Source organism: Aquila chrysaetos, chromosome Z, assembly GCF_900496995.4.
Source record: "Aquila chrysaetos chrysaetos chromosome Z, bAquChr1.4, whole genome shotgun sequence".
NCBI lineage: Eukaryota > Metazoa > Chordata > Aves > Accipitriformes > Accipitridae > Aquila > Aquila chrysaetos.
In genome coordinates, this window is record NC_044030.1 from 29,971,507 (window position 1) to 29,985,331 (window position 13,825).

General features: G+C 43.6%; 1 protein-coding gene across 1 annotated transcript in view; it reads left to right on the plus strand.

Moving 5' to 3' along the window:
- The first annotated feature begins 579 nt into the window (after window positions 1-579).
- The window catches only part of RNF38 (ring finger protein 38), a 138,951-nt gene continuing 125,705 nt past the window's right edge, over window positions 580-13,825 (plus strand). Inside the window, 2 exon segments of the mRNA XM_041121078.1 lie at window positions 580-799; window positions 801-1,111. Of these exon segments, the coding sequence (XP_040977012.1) occupies window positions 582-799; window positions 801-1,111 (529 nt within the window). The 5' untranslated portion in view covers window positions 580-581.

Sequence of the window (13,825 nt, forward strand, 5' to 3'; positions counted from 1 at the left end):
CGGCGCCCGCGCCCAGCAGACACGGAACGCGACACCGGGCGAGGATGATTCCGGGCTCTGCGCGCAGGGTCTGCTCGGGGCGGACTGAGGCCCGCTGGGCCCCGGGGGGCCTGGCCGATCGCGGCGCGCGCCCCACTCCCCCTCCCCCGCCTGGCCGAAGGGGCGGCGGGGGCACCGACACAATAAAGGGCCGCTGGCTGCCGCGCTTGTGTGCTCGCCTCGGGTCGTCGCGCTTTGCGGCAGCGCTGTGGCGAGCGGGCTCGGGCAGGCTCCGGGCCGCCGGCGGCGCGCTGAGCGCTCCCGGCCGCTGGGGCGGAGGGAGGGACGGAGGGAGGGAGGGAGGAAGCAGGCAGGCAGGCAGGTAGGTGGGGAGACTTCCTCCTCGGCAGCGAGTCGGGTGGCGCCGGTAGCTTCTCCCCGGGGCAGGCAGCATGCCTCCGCTGCCCGGCTGAGGGCTGCGCCCCAGCTGGCAGCTCCCCATGGCGCCCACGTGTCCCCGCTGGCGCTGACCGCTCCTCCGTCTCCGCGGCGGTGCTGCTCTCGGGAAGGCGGGCGCCGCCGGCTGGCCGGAGCGGGGAGCGATGCCGGTCGCCGCCCGATCAGCGCCCCGCGGAGCGCAGTCCCACGCCCGCTTCATCGCCCCCGCCCGCCGGCGGGACAACGGCGCCGCTCCGCGCGTCGGGGAGAGCGGCGGCGAGCGGCCCCAGCCCCTCCGCCAGGCCGGCGAGGCGGGCCGGCACGGCAGATGGGTGGCTTCTTCCGCCGCCCCCTTCCTGCCTTCCTTCTCCTCCCCTCCGCCGCCCCCCCGTCTCCTCCGCTGCCTCCTCCCCCGCTGCCGAGGCCGCCGCCGCCGCCTCCACCTCCCCCTCGGCTGCCTGCCTCCTCCCCGCACCCCCCCGCACCCGCGCTCGTTCCCGCTGCGGCTTCCCCGGACTCGCCATGAGCGGCGGTGCCGCTCGCTTGCCGCCGCCCCCCGCCCTCTGCCCGCCACCGCCGCCGCCCCTCCACGGGCCGAGCCTGCCGGAGCCAGGAGCACGCAGCCAGGGCCGGGGTAGCCCCGCCGGCCACGGCGCACCCCGCACCGCCCCGGGCGCCAGAGGCCCGCCACCAGGTGAGCGGGAAGGGGGCCCCGCGGGAGGGGGAGTAGTTCGGGGCGTCTCGCCCCCGCCCAGCAGCGCAGCCGTCCCAGAGGGCCTGGAAGTTGTCCTCCGCAGCGCCCGAAGTCGCGGCCGCCTCGGGGGGTCCGTCCCCCGGTGGGGGGTGAGCAGTGGTACAGGACAGAGGAGAAACTCCCGCTGGCCACAGCAGAGCGGCGGCTGCCGACAGGCCGTGCGTCGCCCGGCCAGCCGCGGGGTACGGGGCCCCCTGCGCGTCGGTGGCCGGCGCGGCGACGGCTTTTTTCCTCGCTGGTTGGGATGCAACGTTGCGAAGCGCGGGCGGCCAGCGGTTGCTGGGGCTGGGGGTGTTCGCCTCCGGTCGTCGTACCGCTGCCGGCCCTTCCCCGCCCTGCAGCCCCGTCTGTCGGCCGTCGGTGCAGCCGGAGGGGTTGCGCTCCGCTGGGCGTCGGTGCTTGCTCTCCCTGGCGGCGGCGGCGGCCGCCTCTCACGCGAGGCGTTGGTGCGGCGTGCCCTGGGCAGCACCGGGGCCTGGCCGGCCCTGCCGGCACTCCCTCCTCCCTGCAGCGGCCCCCGGCCCGTAGCTTCTGCCCTCGGGCTTTGCGGGGCGCCCGCTGTGCCGCGCTCCAGAAAGGTTTTGTGGGGGGCGTGATGTGTGCGTGTCCGTGTCCCTAAATCAGGCTCTGCCCCTCGGCAGCGGGCTGCCGGTATCTGTGGGGATCCACGGTTTACAGTGGCACGCCACCTGAGGTTGCTGCATGTAGCTCCGAAGTGCTTTGAAAGTCAGACTGCCTCTGTGGGAACCCTGGTTGAGGGGTCCCTTTGGGGCCCTCAACAGCTGCCCTTTAAACGTGTTCTTGAGTTTTCTGTTAGAAACTGCCTGCTGCAGGATCTCTCTGAGGAACTGGTTTGGGGCATGTGGTTCACTTGTCCTGGAGCCACAATCTTTTCATGGCTGAGGTCTCAACACGTGGGTTGGTGTGCTTGTTGTCAAAACACCAGAGCCACTTTCAAGACTGCACTGGAGTTTCCCACATGCTTAAATTTAAACGAGTGTCTCTGTGCTCTCAGGACTGGGGCCTTAGATGTTTTCCTAGGCTGTTGTTTGTGAATTGCAGCAAGAATTAAACTGTTTATATATATATATATATATATATGAAGTTAGTCATCAGGAAGTGGTATGGGAAAATGACAGAAAACAAGACATCGTTCTTTGGGCCTGGAGGATGAAGAAATGAGATACCTACTTTTCTTAGAATGTTTTTTTTTAGTGCTGCTCATGTCTTGGGGACTTACGTGGATGATTTACAGGAGTTTGCAGTATGGGTGTTTATACTGATGGAAATCTGACTCTGAAATGAAGTAGGTTTTATAGACCTCTTATACACCTACCTATACTATAGTAGGTTTTATAGTTCCTCTTGAAATTTGTTGTTGACAGCATATGGAAGGATTACCATGCAGAAAGATGAGGAAGAACTCGAATTTGACCCTTGAATTGCATTACATAGCTCAAAACCAGCTTTTCCTGTGTGCTGAGACCACAGAGCACATGGGGAAGATCAGTCCCTCCTGTCTTGGTATTTGGGCCTTCCAAATAAAATACATAGGAGAAAAATATTATTCCAGTATAGGTGATCTGGAAATGGAGGTTTTACCTGATGAAACTGTATTTCAACTTTTTCTTTTAAAATTGCTTGGACATTCTTGTGTAGACAATGACCTTATCTTAAAGCCTGACCTCAAAACCTTTCCTAACCTTCCCACGCTCTTAAAAGTTCAATAGACAAATTGACCTAGTATGCTACTATTGGGAGATAAAAGCTTTTGTATTGCCCATGATTTGGAAGATCTTTGTGGAGAAAAGAACTATAACCCTTATGTAATGAATTCATCATAGGCCTAATGTACAAAGACCTTACTATTGGATTAGGGAATGCTGAGCTTTTTCTTCTCCAAAAAAGAAAAGGGCTTTTTGGGGTTGTCCTGAAGTTTTGGTGTTCACTAGCACAAATCCTGTGCTTAAAAGTCCTGTGCTTAACGGTAACTGGAATAGTAAGAAGCAGTTTGCTCAAAAGAGCTCTTGCAGATGCCCAAGTTAAATCATTTAAGTTTTACAATATACTTAAGTCACTGTAGCAGGTGAATGTTTGTTGTGTTTGTGATCTGAAAAATACAGAAAATGTTTTAATGTGGTATGATCTCTGATTCATCTTCTAATTTTGAGAGAAATGTCATAATTTACAGACAAATACAGGAGTTTTCTAGATTGGGGATGAGAATTGTGGGTTTTTTTCCTCCAAAGGGAAAGACTGTTATTCTGACATTGTGAAAATCTGCCAAATATTTGCCACCAGAGGAAAAAATGCACCAAACTCTGACATCAGGGCTGAACTTGGATTGTTTTGCTGTGCATCCTCTTAATCGTGCTCTTGATAGCAGTAGTCTCCTGTTGGTGGTCCTAATATATTAACTTTTGATAAAAAACTGTATTGTGATCTGGTCTTCAAATTAGGGGTTAGTGAAATTACTGTAGTTTATAAGCAAGGTGGAGAGAATGTTTACTATTTCTTTTCCCCCAGCAGAAGAATGTTTAGTGATGGCTGGTTCTTCTTTTTTTGTTGTTGTTGTTTCTTCTGTATTTTTCTCCCAAACAGCATGTGTGAGCAGAAGAGAAACTCTCTATTCATGGCTGTCAAATTAGTGAAAGAATATTGGACCAGAAAATGCTGCACTGAAGAGCTGATTCTTTGTTTCATTCAGGAAATTGATCCTGATCTTAGGAGGCACTTCACCTTTCATAAAATTCTTTGCCTCCGTTGGGATATATGCATCTCCTCAGTAAAAAAGAGAAACCCACCTAGAGGCAAGACTGTCAGCTAGGAAGAGAAAAGTGTGTCTGCAGAGGAAATTCTTAGACCTTTTCAGGTTCACTGTTTTTTGTAAGGTCTGTATTAACATTCTCAGGTTTTGCAGCATTTGGAAAGGAAAAATGGCTCTTGAAGGCTGTGGTATACTTAAGATACTAGTGTAAGCACCTTTTCTCTTAAACATCTTTGTTATGCACATCAGCTATTTGGATGTCATCTGGTAAATTTTGCTAAATTTAATTAATATTGCTTGCCCTCCTTATGTTGCAAAGTCTTTACTTAGAATAACTTTAAAATTACTAAGATGCACATGAGGCTAAGTCATATCAGAAAATATTGTTAAGAGGAGTAATGAGAGGTGCTTATTTAGGCAGATAACTAGGCATCTGCTAAGCCTTTCGGTTTGGAGAAGCTGAAACTGCTGATGAAAGGATCAGTGCCAGTTTTCAATCATATGCATAACTGTGGAATGTGAGGGGATGGACTTGCTTGTAAAGATAGTGCTAAAGCGCTGATTAAATGCAGTAGAAAGCTGTTTGAATTCATAGTGATTCTGCCTAATGCTGTATATGCTATGCAGTTGTAATATAAGTGCTAAAACTCCTTGTATGTTCATATCGACACATGTAAGCTTTTGTGCCTTTAGCAGTTGTCCATAGTTATACCATCTATGCGTGGTATGTGTGGTTTTGTTCTCAAACTGGAAAGCAGTTACTGTGGCTTTACAGTGAGTGTCATACTTAATTCTGGCGTGCCTGGAGATAGATGCGAGTTTTCTGATTGATGTCACGGTGATGCCTTCACAGCTTTATAACTGTGTAAAATAAAGCAAGATGGAAAGATAACTTCTTAGTAACAACAACTGAAGCACATTCAGTGTGTGGATGATTTTCAAGAGTTGCAATTGATTTTGATAAATTAAAAACAAGCAAACAGAAAAGCTCCCAAACTGGAAACTAGTATTGCAGCACTGTTATTTTAATTCGGTTAAAGTGCAATGTTCCTAAGTAAAGAAGTGGCTTGGTGGTACCGCTTGGTTAGAATTACTACAATATTGTAAACCTGATACTGTGCATGTTTATTGGGTAGAACTAATCTCTTTTGGACACTAGACTATAATTACCTTTAGTATCTCAGGATTATTTATTATAATGTTGGTGTGTTGGTTTTGCTAGTTTTGAATTATAAAGGAAGACAGAAGGCTTTGTTTTTTACATAAAGTAGTTGTACTCTGAATAGATTCTAGTAATCATGGAATTAATGTTAGCAGACATACATTGAATGTTTATTTCAAGAAGTTAGTTACAACAGAAATTACTTGCGTATTTATGGGATTAATTTGGGAAATAATTGCTAGGGAAGTATATTTGCATTTATTTTCAGATAACATACATTTGTTTTAAGTCATTCTTTGTGATGACTACTCTATCACTTTATTTTTTATTTCACTTTGACTTTCTTTACGTCATGGTTTAACCCTAGCCAGCAACTAGGAACCACACAGCCACTTGCTCACTCCTTGCCCTCCCCTGGTGGGATAGGGAGGGGAATTGGAAAAAAAACAGTAAAACTCGTGGCTTGAGATGAGAATGATTTAATAACTGAAGTAAAATAAAATATAATACTAACAATGATAACAATATAATAATAATAATAATAACAACAATAATAATTGAAGAGGAATATGATGTAAAAAAAGAAAAGACAAGTACGCACAATGCAGTTGCTCACCACCCACTGACCAATGCTCAAGCAGTGATCCCCCATCCTGGCCAGCTCCCCCCAGTTTATATACTGAGCATGATGTTCTGTGGTATGCAATATCCCTTTGGCTAGTTTGGATCAGGTGTCCTGGCCATGCTCCCTCCCAGCTTCTTAATTTAGGATAAGCGCTACTTAGCAACAACTCAAACATCAGTGTGTTATCAATATTATTCTCCCACTAAATGCAAAACACACTGTACCAGCTACTAAGAAAATTAACTGTGTCCCAGCCGAAACCAGGACACTTTGGTAAATTAATATGTAGTTCTTATATGAACTGGAAGCAATACTTTTATGGTCTGAAATTGTTCTATGCCATAAATGCACTCTATGAAGTTATCTTGGAGGTATGCTTTTTAGGTGCCAGCACCAACCAGCTCAAGTGAATGCTAGCAAATGTTGATATTTTCCCCCTGACATAAGTATTTAAAGATAGTGTGAGAATGAGATAAATGTATTTTAAGGAAAATTATTAAAATAATATTACTATGCAGATCTCTTAATTGTAGTTCTTGCATTATGAACAACTTGATCCTCGCTTATACTGGCATGTTTCAAATATAAAATATGGAGGAGCACAGAAATGAAAAATTCCAGATTTTCCTTACAGTACAGTTTAATAATAGGAAAAAAGACCAGAGATAAGAATTTAATTTTGAAATGCATCCTCTGCTTTGCAACATCTGCTTATGAAATAATCTAAATTATCCTTTTGGTCTAATCCATCAAGATACTAGTTATTGTCAGTATCTGTTTATTTGAACTGGATGACCTACTGGAACTGATCCTTCAGCTGTCAGAAAGACTATGAGTTTGGGTGGCTACACAGAAAAACATAATACAGAGCTGCAATGTAGCTGTCAATTGATTTGGTTTGTAAACTCACCCATCCTTTGTTAACTACTGCCTTGGCTAAAAGTTGTTAATTGCCTAGAAAATGGGGGTGAGATTAATTTTCATTAAGAGGGAAAGTGTTAGATATGAGTGTATGTTGATTTTTCTACTGGTGTCACTCCACAGGCATTAGTGAAGGTGGCATGGATTTGCAGCTGAAAAGCAATATAGGTCTGACAGTACAGAGTTTGTCTGGCTTTGAAACTGATGGTCTCATCTCATTTAAAGTAACTAATAACAGGTAATTGATGATTTAATGTGCAGTATGGTCTCAGTTCAAAGAAAAGAAATGCCACGAAAAATTACAGGTATACACATATATGTGTGTGTATATATATATATGTATGAGTGTGTATTAGCTTTGTTGATGTCCTAACAGTTCCCTCTTATGTCTGCATGATTTTTCTATATTTAATGACAATGCTACAACACTTGCATTTTCGTATCCATCTGAATTTCGCATCCCAGGCACATCACGTGCTATTTGAGCCTTGAGCTATTTCTTTCCAAGGTGAAATTACTACAGAAAAGAAGTTAGGCGCATAGTGGGTTTTGTGCTTTTGCTGCTTCATATTCTCACTGCTTGACCCATGCTTTCAGGTGGGTGTAGAGACTGAAGAGTCAACATTCTTCTCAACACAGTTTAAGTATATTTGCCTTGTTGCAAAAAGGTTAAAATGAGAAATTGCTTTAAAGAATATTAATAAACATGACTGTGAACATTGTAAATTCTTGGAAAAGCTGTGCTCAATTAAAAAATAAAGTTGGGGTTTTTTTCCTTGACTTTTTATATTTAGTTTTGCTGCTTATACAGCACTTTTTTTCACCCACACTTCATCTTGGCAAAATGATACCTACATGTGCACAGAATCTTTTTGCCCCATGTTTTTGTCCTGAGAAAAATAGGTTTTAAATCTTTTTCAACCAATAGCACTGCAGCTTTTTTTCTTAGTTCTTGCACCTCAAGTATTTTAAGTGGTGTCTCATATGGCATCTGCTTCATATCAGAAGTTCAGATGGAGGTGTGTCATCTAATAAGAGTTGTCAATGTGATGCAAGATGTGGGTGGGATAACAAGAAGGTAGAGTACCAAAATATCAAGAGAGCATCATATGAAGTTTGCAGTGGGAGCTCCCTTTGCATGAATATTCTAATATGATGGGGCTACTTTCTCCCACCTTTGTTTTTCTGGGTTTTGTTTGGTATGTTGCGGTTTTTGTCTAGTGCAGGGTGGTGGGGTTTTTTTAACACCTTCTGACTGCATTCTTCTATGCTTATTCTAAACTTTTTTTTTCTTCTTTGTTTGTGTGAAGTGCTGTAAATGCTTGGTTGTTAGAATTCCCTGAATGAGGAAAAGATTCTCCATTCTTGGGGGGAAAAATACTGTTGTTCTTGTTCTCTGATAAATAAAATTAAAATAAAGCTTCCTTCTGGAAGTCACTTGATGTGTAATGTACAACAAAGAATGCGTACTTCACTTTATTTAGGGAAAGATGCAGGAAGTGGTTTTTGAAATAATAAGTCATAGGTATTCTCAGAAGTATTTTAAGCAAGCACAGTTTACAGCATTTTTGTTTTCTGAGCTTCTTAAATGCACACACATGCTCCAAATGTTCATTCTTAAAACACCCTTCCCTAGATCTTTCTTAGTTGAGAGCCTGGCATCCTAGCTCTAAGCTCCTGGGTTGCTGTTCCCACTATCACTGGCATCGTGTTTAGATTGAGCCTCTGCATCCTCCCACTCATGCAAGCCCTTTGCAGCCATGATGTATGAAAAAATAACACCTGTAATCAGTCTGTTGGTGGTAAAGCGTGTCAAGATGTTTCCCTGATCTCTCTTGTAACGACTGGGGTTCTTGTCATGGTTTAACCCCAGTCAGCAACTAAGCATCACGCAGCCGCTCACTCACTTACCCCCGCCCCCCCCCCGCAGTGGGATGGAGGAGAAAATCGGGAAAAGAAGTAAAACTCGTGGGTTGAGATAAGAGCGGTTTAATAGAACAGAAAAGAGGAAACTAATGATAATAATAACACTAATAAAATGACAATAATAAAAGGATTGGAATATACAAATTATGCACAATGCAATTGCTTACCACCTGCCAATCAATGCCCAGTTAGTCCCCGAGCGGCGATTCCCCCCCCCCCCCCCAGTTCCTATACTAGATGTGACATCCCATGGTATGGAATACCTCTTTGGCCAGTTTGGGTCAGCTGCCCTGGCTGTGTCCTGTGCCAACTTCTTGTGCCCCTCCAGCTTTCTCACTGGCTGGGCATGAAAAGCTGAAAAATCCTTGACTTTAGACTAAACACTGCTTAGCAACAGCTGAAAACATCAGTGTTACCAACATTCTTCTCATATTTAACTCAAAAACATAGCACTGTACCAGGTACTAGGAAGACAATTAACTCTATCCCAGCTGAAACCAGGACAGTTCTGCATCCACACAGATAATCTATGTTGCTTGCTGCATTGTCCAGCAGCTGGCGTGGTTTTCTTGGACATGGGCTGTCATAATAATGAGCCTTCAATGAAATGTTGTAGCATTTCAGAGCTCACAACTCTAAGCATTTGGGCTTGGTCACCGGCTTCTGGGACAATCCCAAATGGGAAATTATAATCTTAAAAGGAGACATATTCCATCACTTTAATTGCCAAAAAAAAAAAAAAATAATCGGAAGAACTTACTGAAGTCTTTCATTGAATCTTTGTTCTTTTGTATAATGTACACAACTGTAGCACAAGGGTATGCAGCCAATATCAAAAAGAACATTACTTACACTGTTAGAGGGTGTTTATGATTGTTTCTTGTATCCCTTATGAATAAAGGACTTGCACTTTTTACTGTAATACTACTTATTTGTGCTCCAGCACACATTTTTTTTGGAAGGAGGGCAGGATGAAGGTTGTTAGTTATGTTATTTATTTTCTGCCAGTCTGTATATTAAGGAGTAAAGTATGAATTCTGTGAATCTTTTTAAAATACTTCATAATCTGCACACCTGGAAAATTGCCTGTTAGGAAGACTACCCTTAAATAGTTTAAAAATTGCTAAAAGCCATACACAGTATTTGTTCACATGACTTCTATTTGTATGAGAGCCTGGGGAGTGGCTACTAAAGCACAAAGCATGGCTAGTAACATCAACTGTGTATATAGAACAGTTGGGTCTGTTGGAGAATACATGGAACAGCACGAGTGCTGTATGATTGAACCAGCACCAAGGAACTGCAGCATATAGTTTGAGGACATTTGCTGCATGTTTTTTTTTCAGCACAGCTGAAAGTTTTTCCCTCTTCATCTTTTGCTGCTTTGTACCTGGCATATGGTCAGGTTCCAAAGTGAAAACATTAGAGATTTACGTTTACTATCTGCTTGGGTTCGTTCTTGGTGAAGATTGGGGTTTTAGGCACGTGGATACTTCTGCTTTCGTTAAGAGCATGTGCAAATGTTTGCAGGATCTGAATTGTGGCTTGTTTTTTTTTTTTCTTCCCCTGCCTACAGGTCAACATTTTTAAGTGATTTTTTTTTTTTTAACTCCCCTTTAAAACATGTTTATCTGCCTATTTTTAGTGTGTGCAGCCTTTCTGTATGGAACTTCTGCATGGCATCACTTTTTTTCCTGTTTGTAAATTGATATGCCAGCAACCCAAGCAGGAGTAAGCAGTAGCTTTTGTAAAGAATTTTTGTGCAGATATAGTAATAGGTTATTGAGCCTTTTGTCTTAGAAACCCTGGGAGTGTACGATCCTTGTGGTTTGTGTGTGGTTTTGAGCAAGATTACATGAAGTGTTTATGATATGATCTGAAAATTGCTTTTGCAGATGATTTTGGAGGTTGGATACAGGTGAGACTTCTGAGCAGTTTCAGAAATTCCCTGTGAGTTTTGGAGGCTTGGGAGTGAAGGCTTTTAACCACTGGTGTGCGAAGTGTGTTGAAACTTAAGAAATCTGTGACTGTGCTTGTAAAGTAGTAAAGCAGCAAACTGTGGTACATGCTGCAGTGGCATATTTCAAGAAAGTGGGAGTCAGGATACATTTGATGTTGTTCATAGGTGTCTGTTGGGTTGGACAAAAAAGTGAGGGAGAAGCACCCAGAAAAATATTCCTTTCTTCATTAAAACTTAATTTCATTTTTAAAACATTGGCAGTCTCTTGTGCCTGTAGGGTCTTTCACTTGCTGACTGTGTAATATTTTGGTTGGTCATCCATGATGCTAAGCCACAGAAGTGTGTATATAAGTCCTTGTTTAAACTAATAATCTGCAACAGTTTTGGATTAATTAATTAATTTTAATTAATTAATTAATTAATTTTTCTCTTCCTAATTTTAAATTAGTCTAAGGGTGGGATAATTTGGTCATCCTGAATGACCCTGAGTTTGGTGGTTGAGTCAGTTACATTCTGAAATGCACACTGGAGTTCTCAGGAGAAAATGCTTAGCCAGTCTGTAAATTCATAATATGCTGGTTAGCTCCTAGTCTGGAAAAATGGATATTCTTGTTTCTTGTTTTGGAGGGTGGGGGGAGTCGTGGAGGGGATGGGACATAAGTCTTATTGATCCTGCTTTTATGCAGTGAGATATAAGTGGTGCTAATAATGAAGCATTTGAACGCTGAGGAAAAATAACTTAAAGGATTTGTTGCATTTTGGCCACTTTTTTTTAAAAATGGCATAGTGAACATGAGGGATTAGGGAAGAGCTATGAAAGTGGTAAATATGGTAAAAATGATACAACAACAGTGACTAGGATGGTGTCACCTTATAAACCTGAAAAAAACCCTCCTATTACTGAACAACATATCCTTCTGGTGGAATAGTGGTCCTCCAGCTAGTTCACAGATTACACCATAAATGTGGGGACCTGTTGGTATGCTGGGGGGCAGGTGTGCTATTCAGAGGGACCTTGACAGCCTGCAGAATTGGGGACCTCATGGCATTCAACAAAGGCAAATGCAGAGTCTTGCACTGGGGCAGAATAACGGTGTGCAAAAGGCCAGGCTGGGGGCTGAAAGGGTGGGTAGCAGCTCTGCTGAACAGACAGGTACTGACTTGGTGGAGTGAGCTTGCTTGAGGACACAACGATGGTGTAGGGGCTGGAGCATGTGACCTATGAGGAGAGGTGGAGGGAACCAGGGTTGCACAGCCTGGTGAAGAGATGGTTCAGGGGAGATCTCAATGCTCTCTCCCCTTCTCTCATGGGTAGATGCAGAAAAGATGCAGCCAGGCTCTTCCATGCTGTGAGGGCAAGAGGCAGGGAGTAGGACTCGGGCTGGAACACATGAATTTCTGGTCAGATATTAAGAAGAATTTCTTTCACCGTAGAGGTGGTCAAGCACTGGAGCAGAGAACTGGGGACATTATGGAATTTGCAACTTTGAAGATATTACAAATTTAGCCAAACAAGGCGCTGGAGAGCCTGCGCTGGATAGCCTGCTCTAGATTGGCCTGGGTTGACCAGGGGAATTGGATTAAGTGACCTCCAGCAATCTCTTTCAAACTGAATAACTCTGTATGGTGCTGTAGTGGGCATGTTACCCTTGGCTTGGGGATGCCTGCTTCAGGCACTGTAAATAGAGAAGTAACAGTAATTTGGGACTGTTTCAGTTGCACATGGTCAGAAGTGGTGGTGAGAACTCAATTTGCTTAGGCATCCAAGTGTCACCTCTGTTTTGGGAGATATATTTTTTTTTTTCCAACCTTGATTTTTTCACCATGATCATCTTAACACAATTCCTCCACACACACCCAAAAATACCTTTTGCAATGGATATTTTGAGTATAAATACTTTTGAGTAAAGCATCAATAGCTGTTTGTATTTAAAGGAGTGCTGAAAGCAGAGGTATGTTTCTGCCTCTCAACCCTTCTTCCTAACTTACTTACTTGCTGGTTTATGTATAAGCAGTCTGTTTTCTTCTGACAGACAAAAGCTTTTATTTTTTTCAGTCTTAGAGGTGTTAGGGGATGTTGAGTCTTGTCTTTGATGTCATACTCGGTACACTTTCTTGGCAGGTGCCAGATAAATGAATTGAGAGATGTGATGTTCAGTGATGGGAGGGTTTTTTTTGAAGCTTGTAGGGTATGTGAGTAAAATATGTACAAATAAACAAAAAATATGAAAGATATTCACTGATATATTTTCATTTTTTTCTGTTAGTTTTTACCTATTCAGTATTTATGATGTGATGAATCTACTACAGCATAAATCTTCTATAGTATTTTTAGGGATAAATGATACAAACAAGAATTCAGTCAGTAGCATAAAATATAAGCACAGCAGAAAAGTAGGCAAAGAGCGAAAAACTGTGGTATAAGACCTCCTCAGGTGGCCTTCCCATGTAAATGTGAAGTTGGCATTCTATGTAAAGCTGTCACTCTTATTCTTTTAGTCCTGTTTCTGTGTAAATAGCTTCTGACTTGAGGGAGGCTCTTCCATTTCTTAAAAAGAATTGTATGAAATCAGTGGTTAAATAGTAGTTAAATTAGTCTGCCCCCTGAAGAAAACACTATGAAGGGGGTTGATGCTGTTCTGTTTGGCTTACTGACCCATGGACATAGGTAGAGTTGCTGGGCAGTTAGCCAGTGATTTGCTTCCGAACAGCTGCAGTGTATGGTCTCTCTTACAGGGACACAGGAAGGAATGGAGGGTATTAAGGAGGTATTAAGGGAGACTAGGGAAACCAAAGGAATTGCAGGGAATGGGAATTGTAAGGACTTAGAGGGGAACTGGGTTATTGCAGGGAGGGAACATAAAAATACAGAACAAAAATCCATGAAAACCAGTTTTCATTAATTCTGCTGCTTATGTAACTACTGATTTCTTTTGAGGATTGCTCTTAAAACATCTGTGTCATAAAAGAGATTTTTCAAAGTAAATGAGTTGCCCATACTGTTGTGGACTTGTTTAATTTGAATTAACTGAAGTGTCATCTGTATCTCATTAACCAGCTGCACAGAGGCTGTGTGGCAAAGATACCAGAAATTTCTGGAGTTTCCAAGTCTCTAGTTAGGTTGGGGCAAAAGTGGCCTTAAAACATTTTAAAGCAAAGACTTTTGCCATTTGTTTCATTTATTATTCTTTTAACATTTATGTTTCTGTGTTAGGTCAAGTGTTTGTTTCCTATCAGTTATTTTTTGGATGCTGTATTTTCTGTTTGGGACTGATGTCCCAAGGAGACAAATG